At 44.4% G+C, this 20,000-nt stretch overlaps 1 protein-coding gene across 2 annotated transcripts in view; it reads right to left on the bottom strand.

The window, feature by feature from the left end:
• LOC308331381 (juxtaposed with another zinc finger protein 1) overlaps window positions 1-12,933 on the bottom strand; it is a 31,930-nt gene extending 18,997 nt beyond the window's left edge. For both annotated transcript variants that reach the window (XR_013965589.1, XM_080786801.1), the window contains exon 1: window positions 12,610-12,933. Coding sequence is in view for 1 of the 2 variants with exons in the window: in XM_080786801.1 (XP_080642927.1) it covers window positions 12,610-12,727 (118 nt within the window). In the remaining variant the exon portion in view is untranslated. The remainder of the gene's footprint in view (window positions 1-12,609) is intronic.
• Window positions 12,934-20,000: the final 7,067 nt, after the last annotated feature.

Genomic DNA, 20,000 nt, shown 5'->3' with positions numbered 1-20,000 from the left:
CACTATAGTCCGATCCAGAAGAAGAACACCGGTCTGCCGGGCCGCTGCTATATACAGAGCATGATCATGAGGTTATATCTTCCCCTTCTTCTCTGGAATCCTATGCCTTAAAGCAGAGCAGAGGTATATAGAAAACTGTCCCTTCCCTGATGTCAGCCATCGAACAAAAGGTATTCTCGTCAAACCAAAGAGAGGTTGGTTGTGTTCCCTTAAATATGCCATTGGCTGCCGTGAAAGGGTGCGAATGTATAACTTAACTTTGCAAAGAGACGACTTTGGATTCAAAGGCGGTTTCCCCGTCAGAAATGTACTTTGGGGAGGGGGGGCAAAAGGCAGGTAAAAATAACTTTAAACTACACTTCGAAATAGATGTTTTCACGTTTTATTTGACGTTGATTTATGCTAATTGTGTATAATTGGACTAATAAGACTATAGGGGCTTTTAAGAAGTGGTTATAAGATTAGGTATAAGCGTGTGTGTGTGTGTGTGTGTGTGTGTGTGTGTACGGTATGTAGAGTTAAGGGTGGGGGTGGTGTCAGGGGGAAATGGACTGAGCCAGGTGCAGAGAGGGAGAGAGAGAGAGAGAGCGCGGCCATAAATGTTCACCCACTTTAATGGCTTCCGCTCACCTAGCAGGACAGGAAGCCAAAACACCGGCGATGCCGCCATTGCAACAGCCCCCCCCCCCCCCCCCCCCCACACACACACACACACACACACACAGTCTCTCTCAACGGTTAAGTGTCACTTTAGCTGGATTATTAACCCAAGACGGATTCTAATACGAACAACCTTTCTAAATCTAAATAAGCAGTTCTCAAACTTTTCCGTGCCCCCAAAGTGATATTATGCCATTTGGGCCATGAGGGGACTGGACTCCCCCCTCATCTGAGCGGACGCTGCCACCACTGACTACGATTATGATTATGATATCTTGCGAGACGAGTGCAGAGTGCGTGCATACTTGAAATGTTTCAATTGTCGAACGTCCGTCCCCCGTCCCCCGGGGGTCTGTAAATATCTCCCTAATTACCCAGTCGTGTCATTAAAAGGCAGTGACCAATCGGCCGCCCACTCCACTTCAACACAGAGCTCTGCCTCGCCGACAGAAGTGCAACACTGCCCCCTGTTGAAAGCCGTCTGCAACTGCTCTGTTGTATATATGTGCATGCTGTGTATACGTATGTGTTCATCTATAATTCCCTGCGTGTGCTTGTGGGGGGCACATGTGTATGTTCTTATGTGCGTATGCTTGCTTGCTTGCTTGCTCGTGTGTGTGTGTGTGTGTGTGTGTGTGTGTGTGTGTGTGTGTGTGTGTGTGTGTGCGTGCGTGTGTGTTGCAGCAGGCCAAGAATGCAGGGCTTGTTTGGGAGCCCGGCTAATTAAACCACAGAGAGCATTTTAATGTGTTCCTCAAACAGTGGGACACCGGATGGAGGGAGAGGAGAGTGGAGGAGGCAAGGGAGAAGAGGAGGGGAGGGGAGGGACTACAGGGATGTGTGTGTGTGTGTGTGTGTGTGTGTGTGTGTGTGTGTGTGTGTGTGTGTGTGTGTGCGTTGGGGGGGGGAGGGCAAACCTCTCTGTAATTACATTTCCCAGAGCTTGGTGGGGCACTTGGGCCCTCTAACTTCCGCAGGCGCTGTGTGTGCGTGTGCGTGTGTGTGCGTGTGTGTGTGCGTGCGTGTGTGCACACGCACTCGGCTACATACATACATATACATGCATGGGACTGAAATAGTGGGGTTGCATTTCCCAGTTTGGGATGCCGACACACCAATTGCATGCCAGCTAACGCCCTGGCAGGTCGTTTAGGATGTGTGATAAACACACACACGTCTTAAGCACGCTATATACACTCTACTCTACTCTACACAATAACACACACACACACACGCCCTTCCTTCCGTGTCACACCTGACCTGACGAGCTGCCAGCCGTCACAGCCATGGCCACACTGCTATATGCCCGGAACAAAGCGGTCAAGTGTATGTTTTGTCCACAGGCCGCGAAACCCTGAGCGTAAATTCAATGAACCCATTTAACCCATAAAGACCTGAGGCCGATTCTATACAAATGTCTTTCTAAATCATGACACTTTTCTGTTTTCATGTCAGTGGTTCTCAAACCTTTTCACCAAAAGTATATGTAATTGGCCGCCGCCGACCACTATCTGAAAATATGTTGTTCCAGCGACCCCCCCCCGCCCCAGAAACAAAGATTTGATTTTAAAAGAATATATATTCAAAGATTTGCACGCAATTTTTCTAAAATAGCAGGTCTACAGTGCCGTGCTATGAGCTTGGTAGATCTGATCAGATAAGATTACTATCGGCTATTTTTAAAAATCACACTTTCGAGATTTTAAACAAAATAGCAGGTGACTGAGCTGTGAGCTTCTATATCTTGCTTTTATATATATATCTGCCATTTTAAATAAAGAAAATATATACACAGTGCTTTCCCGGTTTTAATGGGTTCATTATGGGCTACTATATGAAATCATCATAACCTTTATTTAAACTCGGAGTACAATTGAGGGGCAAGCCCTCATTTTCAATGTAGCCGAAATACAAAGCACAAAATACAAAAAACAAACTCTACTCTACAATACAGCAATATCAAAATATGAATTGTAAAACAGTGTGACAAGTGTCCAAATGACTGAAATATTTAATGACTTTAAACTTGGAAAGTTGTGACCTTGTTAGATCGAGCTATTTCCGCTACATTTAGAAAATATGAATCCAGCTGTATGTCAGTGGTTTTCAACCAGTGGTCCGCGGACCACCAGTGGTCCTTGGGGAGGGTCCCAGGTGGTCCCCATGCTAAATGATGGAGAGTTGGTATAACCAAACGCACCCTTATAGATCTTTAACTCTTCAGAGAGTTAAACCATTGTTAAACATCTGCATTACTTAATTTACAAGAAGCGTACACAATTATACAGAATGTAGAAGAATTTTGATCAACGTTTGCCTGCTAACTCTCTTAGGATACCAACATCAATACGCAAGCATGGAATTGTGGACAAAATTTTATCCAACGACAACAAAATATTCTATACATTTTTGGGTCCGAGAGGCTTAAATGTCATCAAATGGTGGTCCGTGACTCAGATGGAAGCAGGATAAATAATGGGCCTCGATATGAAACTGCCTTATCCCATTTCGGGAACCCCTTTTGGTGTTAGCATTATGCTATGCTTTAGCTATTGAAAAATAGCAGATCTACAAGCTCATAGAAATCGAAGAACGACTGACATGGAAACATAGCTTTCTCAGAAAACTGTCAGGGCGTAGAAGACATTTTTTTAGAATCTGATCTCAGGTCAGAATGGGTTATATTATGACGATTCAAGTTTCTTTATTAGGAAAAAAAAGACCCCTTGAGATGTGTAACATCTCGTTTTCGAGGGGCTCCCACAACAACACGGATACATGTCACAATCATTATTGTGTTACATGTAAACGAGACAAAACTGCATACATATACAACATACATGGACAAGACACAAAACACTATAAAACAGTGCAAACCTTGAAAACCTCTATACACACATACTGAATCGCGGCGCTAGCCTGACACCTTCTGGTGAGACAAAAGAGGGGATGCCGTATATAGCCCTTTGACAACATCTCTGAAACTGGTCAAATACAGAAAGGCCCCCCCCCCTTACCAGTCTCGTAATTATGATATCAGCCCCCCGACAAGTTGAATAAAACCAGTCTCCTCCCATGCTGCCTTGTTCTGCCTATATACGCTGGGCCGAGAGAGTTGAGGGGGGGGGACGGGACCCTGTGCCCTGCCCTCCTCTCATCTTCAAGGTGCTTTCAATCTCGTCCGCAAGGTTTTTTTTAACCCATTTAGGCCCCGACGTCAAAATAAAAGAAAAACGTTCGCCCTGAAAGAATATATTATTCAAAGATTTGTGCCGCATTTTTTACGATTTTTCAAAAAATAGCAGATCTACAAGCTCACAGCGCGCCACTCAGCTTGTAGAGATCTGCTATTTTTCAATAGCATGATGCTTATAGTTAAAACACCAAAAGGGGGCCATTAAGACCCCCGATACCAAATTCCACAAAAAGTCTTCAAAATCATGACTCAGGTTTTTCTGAAAAACGTATGTTTCTATAGCAGTGGTTCTCAGACTATGTCATGTCAAGGAATCCCAAAAATTGGATTTGGCCACGAAGTCCACAAAACCCATATCTGAAAATATGTCGTTCCAGGGATTCCCCAGAAGGAAAAGATTCGAGTTAAAAAACGCTGTGAAAAAATATATATATTCAAAGATTTCCCACACATTTTCCGCAGGTTTTTCAAAAAGAAATAGCAGATCTACAGTAGCTTGTAGATCTGCTATTTTTCCAACAGCTAAAAAGTTTAAAAAATAACGGTTAAAGTGGCTATAAAGGTTACATGGTGGGAGGACGTGGCACGGATGCGTTCCAGGTCTTAACCCATTCTGACCTGAGATCAGATTCTAAAAAATGTCTTCTACATCCCGACAGCTTTCTGAAAAAGCTATGTCAGTCGTTCTTCGATTTTTTCCAAAAAAAGCAGACCTACAAGCTCGTATAGCGCGCAACTCGGTGGCACGCTACGAGCTTGTAGATCTGCTATTTTCCAATAGCTAAACCATAACATGACGCCGAACACCAAAAAGGGGCTCCCGACAAGAAGGTCCTAATGTCCTAATCTATGGCCCCTCCCTATCCCTATCCCTTCCTCCCTCCATGTCTGTGTGCTGAGCTAAGAGACAGGTATGGGCTTGCACGGACGGGGAGGACCGACACAAGGCCGCTGCTCTCTCTCTGGCTGGCGCTGCTAGTGCTGCTGACTGCTGCCTGCCGCCGCTCCTCCATGAAGACTATGTGAGATCACCGCATTCCTCAGAGCTTACCTAGACTATAGTCACCTCACCTCCAGGGCTTTGTGTCAACACGGAAACACACACAGACAACAAACAACGTGTTTTTAACTGAGGTCATTTTGTTTGGCCCGCTCACGCGCCCGCCCGCCCCCCCCCTCCCCTCCGACGTTAGTAACTCCGACCTCAATGTTAACATTGTTCAATGTAGAAATCCTCATTTTCCGTCGAGGGGTTAAATTATGTTTTTTTTTAAAAACAACATAGCGTTAACCAATTGTTTGGCCTTGTTGTGAGCAATGAACTAGTCATTGTTATTAACCCATTTTGGGCGGGGGAAACCCCTTTTCCATACTAATTCCAAACTAAAAGGCTTTCTTACCTTTCTTTGTAGTTGTTACGTCCCCACCAATTTTGTGCAAAAGCTCCTTATTGGCTATTTCCCTACCATAAGCCCTAAATTAATTGCATTGAATTGAATGGGAATTGAATGGGGCTATGGGGTGTTGTGCTAATTCGCTTATTTCCATCGCTAAAAATTATAATTTCTTTGTATATATCCTCTCTTCATAATGTAAATAATATCCCAAGAGGCACACTTTACTAATTATTTCGATGGAAATAAGCGAATTAGCATAACACCCCATAGCCCCATTCAATTCCCATTCAATGCAATGCAATTCATTGAGGGCTTATGGTATAGGGAAAATAGCCAATAAGGAGTTTTTGCACAAAATAACACCTGGACCTCTTTGGTGGGGACGTAACAACTACAAAGAAAGATAAGAAAGCATTCTAGCATGGAATTCTCCTTTAAACATTATGTTATAATTTAGCTATTGAAAAATAGCAGATCTACGCTATGAACTTGTATAGGTCTGCTATTTTATTTAAATCGTGAAAATGGGCCTCAAATCTTTGAATATATTATATATATTATTATCAGTGAACATTTTAACTCAAATCTTTGCTTCTGGAGGGTCCCTGGAACAACATATTTTCAGATGGGGGGGGGTGAAGGCATATTACATATAATTTTTGGGGTCCTTGACATGAAATAGTGAGCACCACTGATACAGAAAAATAAGGTTTTTCAGAAAATTGTCAGGATTTTGAAGACATTTTTTTAATGTCGATGTCAGGCTAAAATGGGTTAAAGAAGTGTAAATAAGGATGAGGGGGGGATCAAGGAAAGATGACTCATGTTGGCATGTCTGCACTAAACCGTTTCTCAGGCCGCACATAGTATACTCCACCACGAGAGGGCAGTGTTGCTTGTGGTAATATAAGGGTGCACTATCTATGTATGACAACTTCATTTGGGAAACCAGCAGTATAAGACCCCAACTGCAGTCACTCATCATCCAGTCAAATCTGATTCAAATTGAATGCATTTCTCAAATCTTGATCTTTTGGCCCAGTTCACACCAGATCGGTATCCGTCACAGATCTGTGTGTTCAGACTGGCAGCCAAATCCAGTCTGAATCAGGTCTGTGGCCACATCCAGATTGGAATCTGATTTGTTTAATCCATTCTGGGTCGGGGTCGGGAACCCCTTTTGGTGTTAGCATTATGTTATGCTTTAGCTATTGAAAAATAGCAGATCTTGTAGGTCTGCTATTTTTGAAAAATCGAAGAACCACTGACATAGAAACATAGCTTTTTCAGAAAACTGTCAGGAATCGGATGCAGAAGACATTTTTAGAAATCTGATCTCAGGTCAAAATGGGTTAATATAAGTTTAAAACGCAAACAAGTCACATACGAGTCACGTGGATTCAGATTTAGATCAGGTCGTTGCATTCGGACTGAGACAGATCTCCTGATATCAGATTTGAAACCACCTCTGAATGTGTCTCGAATGGTGTGGCACAGATCTGATTCAGGGCCAGGCTAGATTTGGCTTCCAGTGTAAATGGGGTCTTAGAGACCACCTGGATTTCCTTGTAACTAAACTCAGCAAACAAGTCTAAATCAGTGTCGTTTTCGTCGACTAAAACTAAGACGAAAAATGTTCGTCGACTACCTATTTTCACTGACAAAAACAAATGGAAACTAAATGAAAACTAAGCTACGATGACTAAAACATAAGAGTAAATATACTGACAATTTCGTCGACAAATAAAAACTAGACTAAAATGTTAGGAAGGGACTAGTGGACAAGAGATCCAGTACAAGTCATTTTACACTTGGTTGCATGCTGAACATAGCCGATCTACAAGCTTACAACGCGTTGTGAGCTTGTAGATCGGCTATTTTCAGCAAGTGTAAAAACACTCATTACGACGGCATCAAGACCCGCCAAAATACATTTTAGTTGACTAAATCAACTGTAGATTTATGACATTTAGTCGACTAAAACTAGACTAACACTAAGACATTCCAGGTGACTAAAATGTGACTAAAACTAAATGAAGTTTCAGTCCAGACTTAAGACTATGACTAAACTCAAATTTGCTGCCAAAAACATGAACACTGGTCTAAATGATAGACAACACCTATAGGGTCACTCTAAGAACTACAAAATCACAGAGAGAGAGAGAGAGAGAGAGAGAGAGAGAGAGAGAGAGAGAGAGAGAGAGAGAGAGAGAGAGAGAGAGAGAGACACAGACACAGACAGACACACACACAGCCACTTCAATCAAAACCAGGAAGACAGACAGACAGACACCGACCTCCCCACCCCCACATCTGTCTTGGGGGGGGGGGGGGGTGTTATTATTGATTGGGTCTGTGCAATGTTTGATGCTTTCAGCTGATCGGGCCAGCAGCGGAGAGGGAGAGGGATCTCATCTCATTAGGGCCTTCTGGGTCTGGCCCGCAGTGACCTCCCGTTCTGCTCAGCTGACTGCCCGGGGGTCAAAGGTCAATCTAAGAGCCAGATGGGGTGCGTGATGCGTGTGTGTGACTGTGTGTGTGTGTGTGTGTGTGTGGGGTTCGGCGTGTGAGTGAGTGAAAATGGCCTACAGTATATGTGACGTCTGCCATTATGTCCATTCTAAACAGTATCGCCGCTTCGTCTGCGTTTAGGATGTGTGTCGTTCCTCTTATCTGTATAACTCTTTAGAATATACTTATTTATTTTGTATACGGTTACTCCGTTAAAACCGGGAAAGCACCCGTGTCGTGTGTGTCGTTTTAGAATATTTTGCATTGCTGGCTATTCATAAATAGCTAGATGTGTATACAGGGCGGCTCCACACACTTTGTTTTGGGAAATCTTGAAAGGTGTCAGAAGAGAACTACTGATACATAATCCGCATAACGCATTTGTAGATTCGGAAAATAAATATTTTTTATCATTCATTCATTCATTCATTCATACATATATGTATCCCATGCTACAAAGTCTAATGTAAAACACGGTCACGTGGCTGTACACATGGGGGCAGACGGCAGACAGGTCTAGATTTCACTTCTTCTTGGTTATTAATCTATTCTGGGCCGGGAGCCCTTTTGGTGTTTTTTAAGCATTATGTTATATACTTTAGCTATTGAAAAATAGCAGATCTACAAGCTCGATCTGCTGGAATATATATTATTTTAGAGCAAACGTTTTTAACTCATATCTTTGCTTCTGGGCGGGGGGGGGTGCCTGGAACAACATATTTTCAGATGTGGGTCGGCGGCCAAATACAGATCATTTTCGGGGGTCCTTGACATGAAAAAGGTTGAGAACCAACTGACGTATAGAAGCATGAGGTTTTATCAGAAAACCGTCAGATATTTGTAAGAATCGTCCTCAGGTCTAAATGGGTTAATTTGGAAGCGATCCACTGAACATATGGCGCGCTATAATCAGCGTGTTTCCACCAAGTCTGGCACGGTAGCACATTTTTACCTAAAGAAACCCAGCACACTCTTCCTGTCCTGTGATGTGACGAGACAGCCTGATTGGCTGTCATCGCCACCACACCGCCATAGCGGATTGGATGGGGGGGGGGGGGGGGGGGGGCGGGCTTTGTTAATGGGGCAGCAGGTGTGCTATTCCTCCACGGCCAATAAACTGCCCTGGACCCCAGGTTGCCATGGAAACTGGCTTAGTGGAGAGCATCCATTTACCCGTCTCCCTCCCTCCCTCCCTCCCTCCCTTGCCTGCTTTGCCGTCCTAGTCTACTGAACATGGACGCATGCCACTAATAATGATTAGCTCAGCGCTACTCGGTGAATCAGTGCGCTGTCTGTCTGACTGGTAGTTTGTCTCACTGGTTATCACCTATACTGCCTAAATGCATTAGGCCTATACTGTATATAGGGTGGTATAATCTGCTATAGGGCGGATTATACAAGCTAATAATCCGCTGGCGTGAGAGGATTTCCCCCCCGATAAGTTTCTTGTTAAATAGGAGAGAGGCTGATCTGTGCTTCAAGACAGAGCCGAGCATTATACGGTATATAGGCTATAGGAATTATAGTTACAATCTCAGAGATATGTGCTTATGAGATAAGGGCCCAATGGAGAGGGGGTGTTTCACAACCGATTGGATTGTGCAGTCCCAAGTATAGGGAATGAGACATTCACCCACCAGGTGAAGGAGTTATAAAGTATCTCCGGGGTCTTGTTCACGAGTGAGGGGAGTACGGAGAAGGAGATCAACCAGGGAATCGGAAACGGCAGGTGGCGGTATTGCAGTTGCTGTACCGCACTGTTGTGACGAAAAGAGAGCAGAGCCAGAAGTCTACCGGGCAATCTTCGTTCCTATACTCTCATCTTATGGTCATGTAAGTGTGGGTCATGACCGAAAGAATAAGGTCACGAATACGAGCGGCCGAAATGAGTTTTCTCTGGCATGGCATCTCCCTAAAGACTCATACATATAGTCTGGATTTGCGGTGGTTATTATAGGTGACCACCAAACTATACAACATGACGTCACGAGCCGCGGTGAAGAGCAAAACCACCGCCACCTGTTTTTACTCACCACCACCGCCCAACGTTATTTCAGCTCCGGTGCAGGTCAGCTCACCACCGGAGCGGTGGTCACCTCACCCACCGAAAAAACAGACTATATGAATAGGCCTTTTATTAGAGATAGGGTGAGAAGTTCCGTCACGCGAGAGAGACTCGGAGTAGAAGCTCACTGCTTCTTCACCAGTGGAAAGGAGCCAGCTTAGGTGGTTCGGGGCATCTGGTTTGATATTATGTTATGCATTATTATGGGGCATAACAGAGTACTGCACAGGGGTTGCCTGCAGCCATGCGACAAGTTGAGACTGAACAAAACAAGAACGGACAAGTTTTTGCGCACAAACAAAAAATGACAGTATGGCTATTTGGGTCATTGCAAGATGCAGAACTTCAATCAGTGTTGAAGTCAAAGAGTGGTGGCAATTATAAGTTATGCCAACTGAAATGTCCTAATTGGAATTGCAACGAAAGCATTTCTCAGGAGACACACAAGGTGTTGACACTTGACACTGACAGTGTTGATTTTGTCGACTAATACTATGACAGATAATGTTCAGCGTCTACCTGTTTTTTCACTGACGAAAACTAAATGGAAACTAAATGAAAACGAAGCTATGGTGACTAAAACTGAGACTAAATATATTGGCAATTTCGTAAAGAAATATAAACTAGACTAAAATGTTAGGAAGGGACTATAGTGGACAAGAGATCCGGTAGAAGTCATTTTACACTTTGTTGCATGCTGAAAATAGCAGATCTACAAGCTTACAAGTTGCGACACGTTGTGAGCTTAAAGATCGGCTATTTTCATCAAGTGTAAAATCAGTCAGTAAGACGGCATCAAGGCCCACCAAAATACATTTTAGTCGACTAAATCAACTGTAGATTTAGTCTAAACTCTTATGACATGTAGTCGACTAAAACGAGCCTAACACAAAAAAAAATCCAGGTTACTATAAAATGTGACTAAAACTAAATTAAAACTATTCAAGAGAACTAAAATTCGCTGTCAAAATCAACACTGGATGCCTGCCGTTATGCACAATGCAGTGTTAAAGTGTTAAAGGGGCCCGGGCCGGCTACTTTGCAACAGCAGTACAGCATGCACACACACACACACACACACACACACACACACACATGCACACACACAGGCCTGCTGCTGTAAACGTAAACAGTGGCTCGTCTCTTGATAAAGTTGATATCCCAGTGCCCGGAGGGCTTTGTCTCGCTGCGATTGGCCACTTGGTTTTCACTAGGGACACAACAGCGTCCCACAATGTGTTTTGACAAGAAGATTCATTTCATACAATGATACGTCTTTTTAAAAAGGTAGAGGTAGACATTATACCTTATTACCTTGATGATGATAATAATAATAATGATATGAAAAGGGTTGAAAACCTGCACTGCTCTATTGCCAGCAACAATGGACATGTTGATAATAAATGCTTTCAATTGGAATATTCATTTACATTTCTATTTAACACTTGGCATCACTCCCCGAACCCACATCACCCCTGTCCACTTTGACAGGCTGGAAAGGCTCAGGGTTGACGACAGAGTACACAGCATCTTGCAATGGGTCTGGTCCACAAGATTATAGCTATATATACCCATGTACCTTAATGTCAACGAAGTCCACACCCACAACATCAGAGGGAGTTCCAACAAACCATGTGCCACCCAGATTCGACACAAACAAGGGTCTGAATTAATTTCGCTCCTATGCCACCAAAATGTGGAACGCCCTATCAACAGTCATTAAGACATGCGAATCACTTGACTCCTTCAAAACGGCTCTCAACGGGCACCTATACGGACGGCTGCAATTCGAAACGGGCCCCCGTACATTCCCACCACTCAATGTAGATTTTTTTTACCTTTTTACCTCATGATTTCCTGTTTTTGGCTATATAGAAGTGTATTTGTATACGTCTCTAAATGTTATGGTGAAACGGTGGACCCTCTTGTAAACAAGTGTAATGCTTTATGGTGTCGTCCACTCACAGTTGACAGTTTTTTTTGTATCGAGTTGTAATTGAAATGTACTGTAATTCTGCAAACTGTTCATAAATACTTCAATCAATTGTACGTCTTTAAGTGTTCCGATGAATTGAAAATGGAGGACCCTGATGTAAACGAGTGCTTTTAAGCGCTTAAGTGCTTTTCATGGATACGTCCTCAAAGTAGCAGTTTTTGCATTGACAACATATAATATGGAAATGTTGATAATAAATGCTTTAAATTGGAGTTATTTTCTTCAACGTTGTCTTGTCTCCATCAATTCTTAGTGCTTTATCATGGTGTCCGTGTCGTCCACAAGTATTGACTACCCAGTCTGCATACTAGTGTGAAATCAATCAATCAATCAATCAATTCGCAGGTTGCCTGACAACAAAGCAACCAGTCATAGAGCGACAGCTGTCTCCAGGCTATGGGATCCAGACAGGAGCCTGGATGGATCATGGCTAGTTTATTATGGAAGACCGATCGGAGGGAGGCGGCCCTGGCTGGGAACATTTTAGTTGCAACATAAATAATAATAAATATTTAATAACACCAATGCACAGCGAAACAAGCACATAACCCACATGCACGTGTCACGACGACTACACGACTCGACAAGTTGTTACGCCGCGAATGAAGCGCACAAGCACACACACACACACAACAACATAGATAGCGGAATGCAATGCAACGAAGCCGAGCCTTGCGTTCCGCTATGTTTGCTATGTTGTGTGAGCTTCGTGGCTACATTAGCTAGCCCGCCCCCCCCCCCCCCTTCCCCAGCTAACTGGAGTTAGCTCTACCCGACTGCTCACCGATGTGATTGTCCTCGATGTGGACGATGAGCTCGGCCAGGGACTCGAACTGGAGACCGCAACCCCCGAACCTGCAGGAATTGGAGAAGAAGGACGCCGCGGCGATGCCAGTCGTCATGATGTTGTTGTTTGCAAAGAAGCTCGCTTGTGTGTTGTAGTGTGCATCCACTTAAAAAAAAAGAAAAAAGGAAGGGTTCGTCCCGGGGAGAGAGGAGGAGGAGGAAGGGAGGCAGGGCAGGAGGCTTCGGGTACCGCCGGGGGTGGTGTGGTGGGAGCGGGGCAGAGCAGGGGGGAGCAGCGGCGGAGCAAGACACACACACCGGGGCGGCTAGACAGGGAGCAGCGGCGGACGGGACGCAGCTGGAGCTGGAGCCAGAGGGAGGGGGGAGGGGAGGGGAGGGACGCTGGCTGGGGGTTGGGGATGGCTGGCTGGTAGGCAGAAGGTGGAGGGGGTGGTTGATGGGAGGCAGACAGTGGTGGTAAAAGTACTCAAATGTTGTACTTCAAGTAAAAGTATCAATCTATTCTATAGTCACTAGATTGATACTTTTACTTGTAGGCCTACTACACCAGTACACTAGATTCTAGTGTACTGGTGTAGGCCTATACAAGTAGAAGTCCCGTATTCAAAGTAAAATTTTTACCATATTTTCAAACGGCTGAAATAGCCTAGATATAGGGTCGAAGACAAGTGGTTAGTGTACATTGTAGATTTTAATTTTGATTAGTAGACATACGTATGTTTACTAATCAATCAAAGTAACTCTTTAGAACATATACTGTTTATTTTGTATATACAGTTACTCCATTAAAACCGGGAAAGTATACAATTTTTGCCTCTGAGATGTATAGTCGAGGAGAAGTAAAAGTATATAGGCCTATACTGGAAATTGGAAAATACTCAAATAAAGTACTTAATACCTCAAGTACATGTACTTAGTTACTTCCCACCACTGGTGATGGGAGCATATAGTATACGTCATGTTCTCTGCCTATATACCTGTTGGTGCTTTTTTTCCTTTTTTTAACCCATTCTATGCTTTATAGCCATTGAAAAATAGCAGATCTACAAGCTGCTATTTTTGAAAAAAAATCAAAGAACGACTGACATAAAGACATCGCTTTTTCAGAGAACTGTCAGGATGTGTATATAGAAGACATTTATATAGAATCTGATCTCAGGTCAGAAGGTGCCCCTGAGAGGGCCTTGCGTTGCGTGCGGCTGAATAGAACACAGAGGAGAAGAGAGGAGCATTGTGTGCTGCAGGGCTGCTGCGATTGTATAAACCTTTTGCGTCACTGTGTGGCTGCGAAGGTGTTTGAAGTGCTGTAGGCCTATATACTGTATATGTTCGTTGACCCAACCCACAACGTGAATGTAAATCACAGGAGGTTTAATCTCGCCGTGCAAATCCTTTGTAGTCGCAGCATGTGCATGTGGCGCATAGCATGACATGTGACTCAACTGGCCATGTGTTGCGAGCATAATTATGCATTCACCATACCAGTTTATATATATATATATATTCCAATAACTAAGGCCTATAAGGCTCTGTATTCCAAGTTATGACAGCGCAGCTACATCTCTGTGCGTGCGTGCGTTACACGTATGTAACAATATTTATATGGCTGTCACACTCACAGAACCCGGTGACAACAAGTACAGTACATCAGATGATCGAAAACACCGTTAAAGTTGAGTATAATCTTTTACTAAATCATGACTCTCAGTCATCCAAGCCCCACGACACATGTTTGTGTGTGTGTGTGTGTGTGTGTGTGTGTGTGTGTGTGTGTGTGTGTGTGTGTGTGTGTGTGTGTGTGTGTGTGTGCGTGCGTGAGTGCGTGCGTGCGTGCGTGTGCAGGCTCCCGGAGAGAGAGGAGAATGTCTCTAAATCACATGGCTAACCAGGGTCCAGTTGGCTTTGTGTCGGAGTTGTTAATCGAGCGTTAAAATGGCTGCCATAAACCACTCACTGGCCAGCAGAGTAACTTCAGCAAACAACCTGCAATGGACCAGGGAACGCATCATGGTCGCTGTCGGATGGAAACCCTGTATGTCCCAAAAAACCAAATTCCTTTTTTACATTTTCGTTTTGTGTGTGACACTCTTGTATACGGCGATCTATAGGGCAGTGGTTTTCAACCAGTGGTCTCTGGATGGACCGCCGGTGGTCCTTGAGGCGGTTCCAGGTGGTCCCTATAGCTATAAATAGAAAGTTGGTAACCAAAATGGACCCTTATCTGGACCTATAGATCTTTAACCCATTCTGACCTGAGATCAGATTCATACGAGGTTTCCACTGGACACACACTAGGTCTGATTAACCCATTCTGACCTGAGATCAGATTCTAAAAATATCAGTCGTTCTTCGATTTTTCAAAAATAGCAGACCTACAAGCTCGTAGCGCGCCACTCGGTGGCGCGCTATGAGCTTGTAGATCTGCTATTTTTCAATAGCTAAAGCATAACATGATGCTAATACCAAAATGGGTTCCCGTTCAGAATGGGTTAACTCTTGAGGACCCGTACGGTTCCATAATTTCGTGAAATGTCACGCTCTCATGAGTTACATTATCGCTAAACATCCGCATTACTTCATTTACTTTAAGAAGTCTACACACGATTAGAGAACGTATAGAAGACTTTCTTTTTTTTCCAAGGACAAGAAAATATTCTTTATATAGTTTTGAGTCCGGGAGGCTAAATCTCATCAAACGATGGTCCGTGTGGCTCGAATGCCGAATAAATAAACAACGGGCCTTGATATGAAAAAAGGGTTGAAAAAAAACCACTGCTGAGAAAACAAAAAAGCTTGAAATACGGAGATACGAGCGTTCAGCTCGACAGCAAACGTCATTCTCTCTTTTTCCAGCTCCTCTTTATACCCACCCAAGCATGCAGGAACACACAGACAGTCAGACACACATCCAAAACGCACACAAGTAAGGATTAGCCTACTATACTACACTCTATATACACCAGTGGTTCTCAAACCTTTTCATTAAGGACCCCCAAATTGACACACATTACCCCCCATTAGAAATGATATGCCAATTGGACCCCCATAAGAGAAGATCTTTACGGCTCTCTCTAGTAGTGATTCTCAACCGTTTTCATTTCAAGGACCCCATGCAGGTTTGACCTAAATTAGGCTATACTATACGGACGGTCCCCCATTTCATGGCATTTCTATCTCTGGGACCTCAATGTATATATTGTAAAATCAAAGTTAATTTAACTCAGAGAGTGTACAAATGGAACCAAATGGACCCGTTACAGACCCATAAGGGTACATTTGGTTCCTAATGATCATTTAGCATGCGCAGGGACCCCCTGCATGGAACTCTCTCAAGGACTCCTTGGACCCCACTTTGGGTACCACTGCTATACATAAAGAGAGGAGAAACATGTATGTACACACACACACACACACACACACACACACACAAACACACAAACGCACGCAAACACCCACCGACCCCCACACACACGCGCATGCGCGCACATGCACGCACGCACATGCACACACAAACATTTACCCCTGTCTTCTTAATACACAACGTGTACTTTAGTGTAGAAATGTATGTGACATCATTCTAACACAGATGTTCTTTCTTATACACACTAACCAACGTGCATGCACACACGCCACACTCACACACACACACACACACACACACACACACACACACACACACACACACACACGACAAACACGCTCATTACGCACACATGTTGCACCAGGAACTGTCGCTGACGCAGTTCGTAACACCCTTTACGTAAATGAGAAACGCTAGCATCTGTTGTTTAAAGGGAGGGAGACGGACTTGGGAGAGTGGGGGTATAAGGGGGGGGGGGGGGGGGGGGGGGGTGTTTATGGCGCATGACATCATCTGATCTAATAGGCCCAAAGTCTGCGGATGGCGGGCCAGATTACCCCTGCAGGATAGATTTCAAAGTAGTATGGATAATCTGATTATCTTGGATGGGTTTCATGGCTCTTTTGCTTGTGCAGCCCACCAGTAGGGGCATAATATGCAGCGACTGAGGCACAACTGAGATGCACGTCAGTGTATATACAGTGGATATAGATCATGCTATATACAGTAAGATCAATACGTGGTGGCTTGTGGTGGCCATGCACGTCTTGAGGAATTGAATACAAATAGGGACACTCCTCTGCATCATCAGTGCCCATATACCCAAATTGGGGGTTGGAGAAAGGGCCTTGCTGGCTGGAGTTTGCTTGTTCTCTCGGTGTCCCAACAACTGAGGAGGTATACTTAAAAGACTGTACGTGTGCCCTTCAACCCCACAAGGCCACTGGCCATGACAATATTCCCTCCAGATTTCTCAGAGACTCAGCCATCTCTATAGCCCCAATCATCATCACCCACATAATAAACCTCTCCATCAAACAGGGACAGGTCCTCCAAGATTTTAAACTGGTCAAAGTACCCCCCCCCCCCCCTGTACAAGAAAGGGAGCTAATTTAGACCTTTTTATTCGTAGCTCCATCTCGAAAGTGATGGGAGAAATAGTCTATGAACAGGTTGAAAAGTATCTTGCCACAAAAATATGAATGTATGAATTCCAAATCAGGTTTCAGAACATCCCACTCCACTGACCCATGCCGCCTCTATTTGAGCGACCACATCAAACGAGAGGTGGATGCTGGCAAATACTGCGGCAGCGGCATGATCATGCTGGACCTCCAAAAGGTGACACTGTGAACCACTCCATACTGGTAAAAAAGCTGAAAGCAATTGGTTTTGATAGCACATCAGTGAGCTGGATGCAATCCTACCTGGAGGGGAGAGAACAGATGGTGGAGGTGAACGGAACACTGCCCCCCCTCCCAGTGAGCTGTGGCGTCCCACAAGGAAGCATACTAGGGTCTTTACTGTTCCTAATATAATGTTAACGACATGACATCAGCTTGTGACTGCAACTTGTTCCTGTTCACAGACGACTCAGCACTGCTGGTCTGGGACAGGAACAAGCTGCAGGTTGAAAAGGCCCTCAGCTCTGAACTCGGTATAGAATCTGCACCTGGCTCGCTGATAACAAACTATATCTTTACACCTGGGAAAAACTGAATCCATTCTCTTTGGATCAAATAGTAATCTCAGCAAGGCAGATGACTTCTTGATTAGAGTGGGTGACAATTGCTTTAAAAAAAAAGGTGTGAAGTACTGTCTGTAACTTAAGTTCACTTCAAACAAGTAGGAAGGCAGCACAATTTAAGCAGCTGTATACAGCAGTGGTTCTCAACCTTTTAACCAAGTACCACCTCAGAAAATATGTCCAGCATTAATGTTAAAATACAATGTTAATATTCAGCTATATCGCACTGGAGGCAAATCTATTCCTAATAAGGATTTATTTTTTCCACAGATGTGAGCTACAATTATGCTACAATCGTGCTGTGCAAAACTGGCACTTTAACGCGCTCTCACTCTCTCTCTCTCTCTCTCTCTCTCTCACACACACACACGCACGCACGCACGCACGCAGGAGCCCTCGTACAAGGTTTCTTCAACTATGCATGCACCTCCTGGTACCACAGCACCTCAAAGGCTCAAGGCAGACTTCCCAAAACAAACTGGTCAGGCTACAACTTGGCCTCACCCCCCGAACCCACCTCACCCCTGCCCACTTTGATAGGCTGGAATGGCTTAGGGTCGACGACAGAGTGCAGCATCTTTCAAAATACTTCCTTAATGTCAACGAAGTCCAGGGAGTTCAACTAACCATGTGCAACCCAGATTCGGCACTAACAAGGGACTAAATACATTTCGCTCCTATGCCACCAAAATGTGGAACGCCCTACCAACAGTCATTAAGACATGCGAATCCCTTGACTCCTTCAAGACCGCCCTCAAAGGGCACCTATACGGACGGCTGCAATTCGAAACGGGCCCCCGTAAAATCTGAAACCCCCACCCACCCCTTTTCTCCCTCACTGTATATTTCTTTCTTTTCCCTTTTTATACCTCCCCTATATGATGATTTCCTGTTTTGACTATACAGTATAGTTTTGTATATTCGTACGTCTCTAATTGTTTTCATGAATTGAAAATGGTGGGCCCCAGTGACGTATAGAGTCTGTGGGGGCCGGAGGGCCAGGGCCCACCATGAGGATTTTCGGGGAATTGCACCCAACCGCGCTGAAGACAGTCAAGACACTGTCCAACACTGCCCTCCCCTGGCTAAACCAGGCATGGGCCCCCATGAGGATTATGAAAACTATTCGTTTCTGGCACTGGGCCCTATTGTAAACAAGTGTAATGCTTTATGGCGTCGTTGACGTCCACTCACAGTTAACAGTTGTTGAATTGAGTTGTATACTTGAAATGTACTGTAATTCTGCAAACTGTTAATAAATAAATCAATCAATCAATCCCCTATAGCCTAGGCGGGTATACGGCAAATATACACAAAAAAAACAGTAATTCTGGTCTCTATACTGCATCCCCCTGATGGCACCTGATGGAGGGGAAAGGATCTGGTTGGAATAACGTGTTCCTTCCATCGGACTGCTCACTCCTCATGCATTAAAGGAAGCATGAGCTCAGTTCGGGGCTCTCTCCAGGTGTGTAGCGTCCAGGATTACAGCGTATAGACAATTGGCACCGGGTGAAAAATGAGTTACAAAAGTCGTGGGATAACAAAATATATAGGGCAACAATGGAAACAAGCCCTGGCTGGCTTATATAGGGTTATATCCTTTCAGCATAATTGTATAATCGTATAACACTGTACTATTTTGCAAACTGTCAGTAAAGTATATTCAATCAATCAGCCCAACAACACTAAAGACAGTGCCTTAATTGAGAGCTCCAATGTGGATCTCTGACCGCGATCCAGTGGTTTGTGAGATGATCTCTGAAGACACGCATGCACGCACGCACACGTCACACGTCACACGTCACACACGTCTCACACACACACACACACACACACACACACACACACACACACACACACACACACACACACACACACACACACACACACACACACACACACACAAATCGGCTGGCTTATATGCCTAAAAGGGGCAGGAATAGCTTGCACTCTGAAAAAGGATAGCAGCTTTGCTGTGATTCATCCATTGTGAGGCCGCAGGTGAAAAGGAGGAGGTGAGTGTCTTTGTGTCAACGTTGACCAACGTGTGTGTGTGTGTGTGTGTGTGTGTGTGTGTGTGTGTGTGTGTGTGTGTGTGTGTGTGTGTGTGACTGTGTGTGTGTGTATATGTATGTGTGTGTGTGTGTGTGTGTGTGTGTGTGTGTGTGTGTGTGTGTGTGTGTGTGCAGTGTGTGTTTGTCCAAAAGTATAAGAGTGTGTGTGTGTGTGTGTGTGTGTGTGTGTGTGTGTGTGCGTG

This window comes from Protomyctophum bolini (assembly GCF_963924005.1).
Source record: "Protomyctophum bolini genome assembly, chromosome: 17".
NCBI lineage: Eukaryota > Metazoa > Chordata > Actinopteri > Myctophiformes > Myctophidae > Protomyctophum > Protomyctophum bolini.
This window is presented reverse-complemented; position numbering and strand designations above follow the sequence as displayed.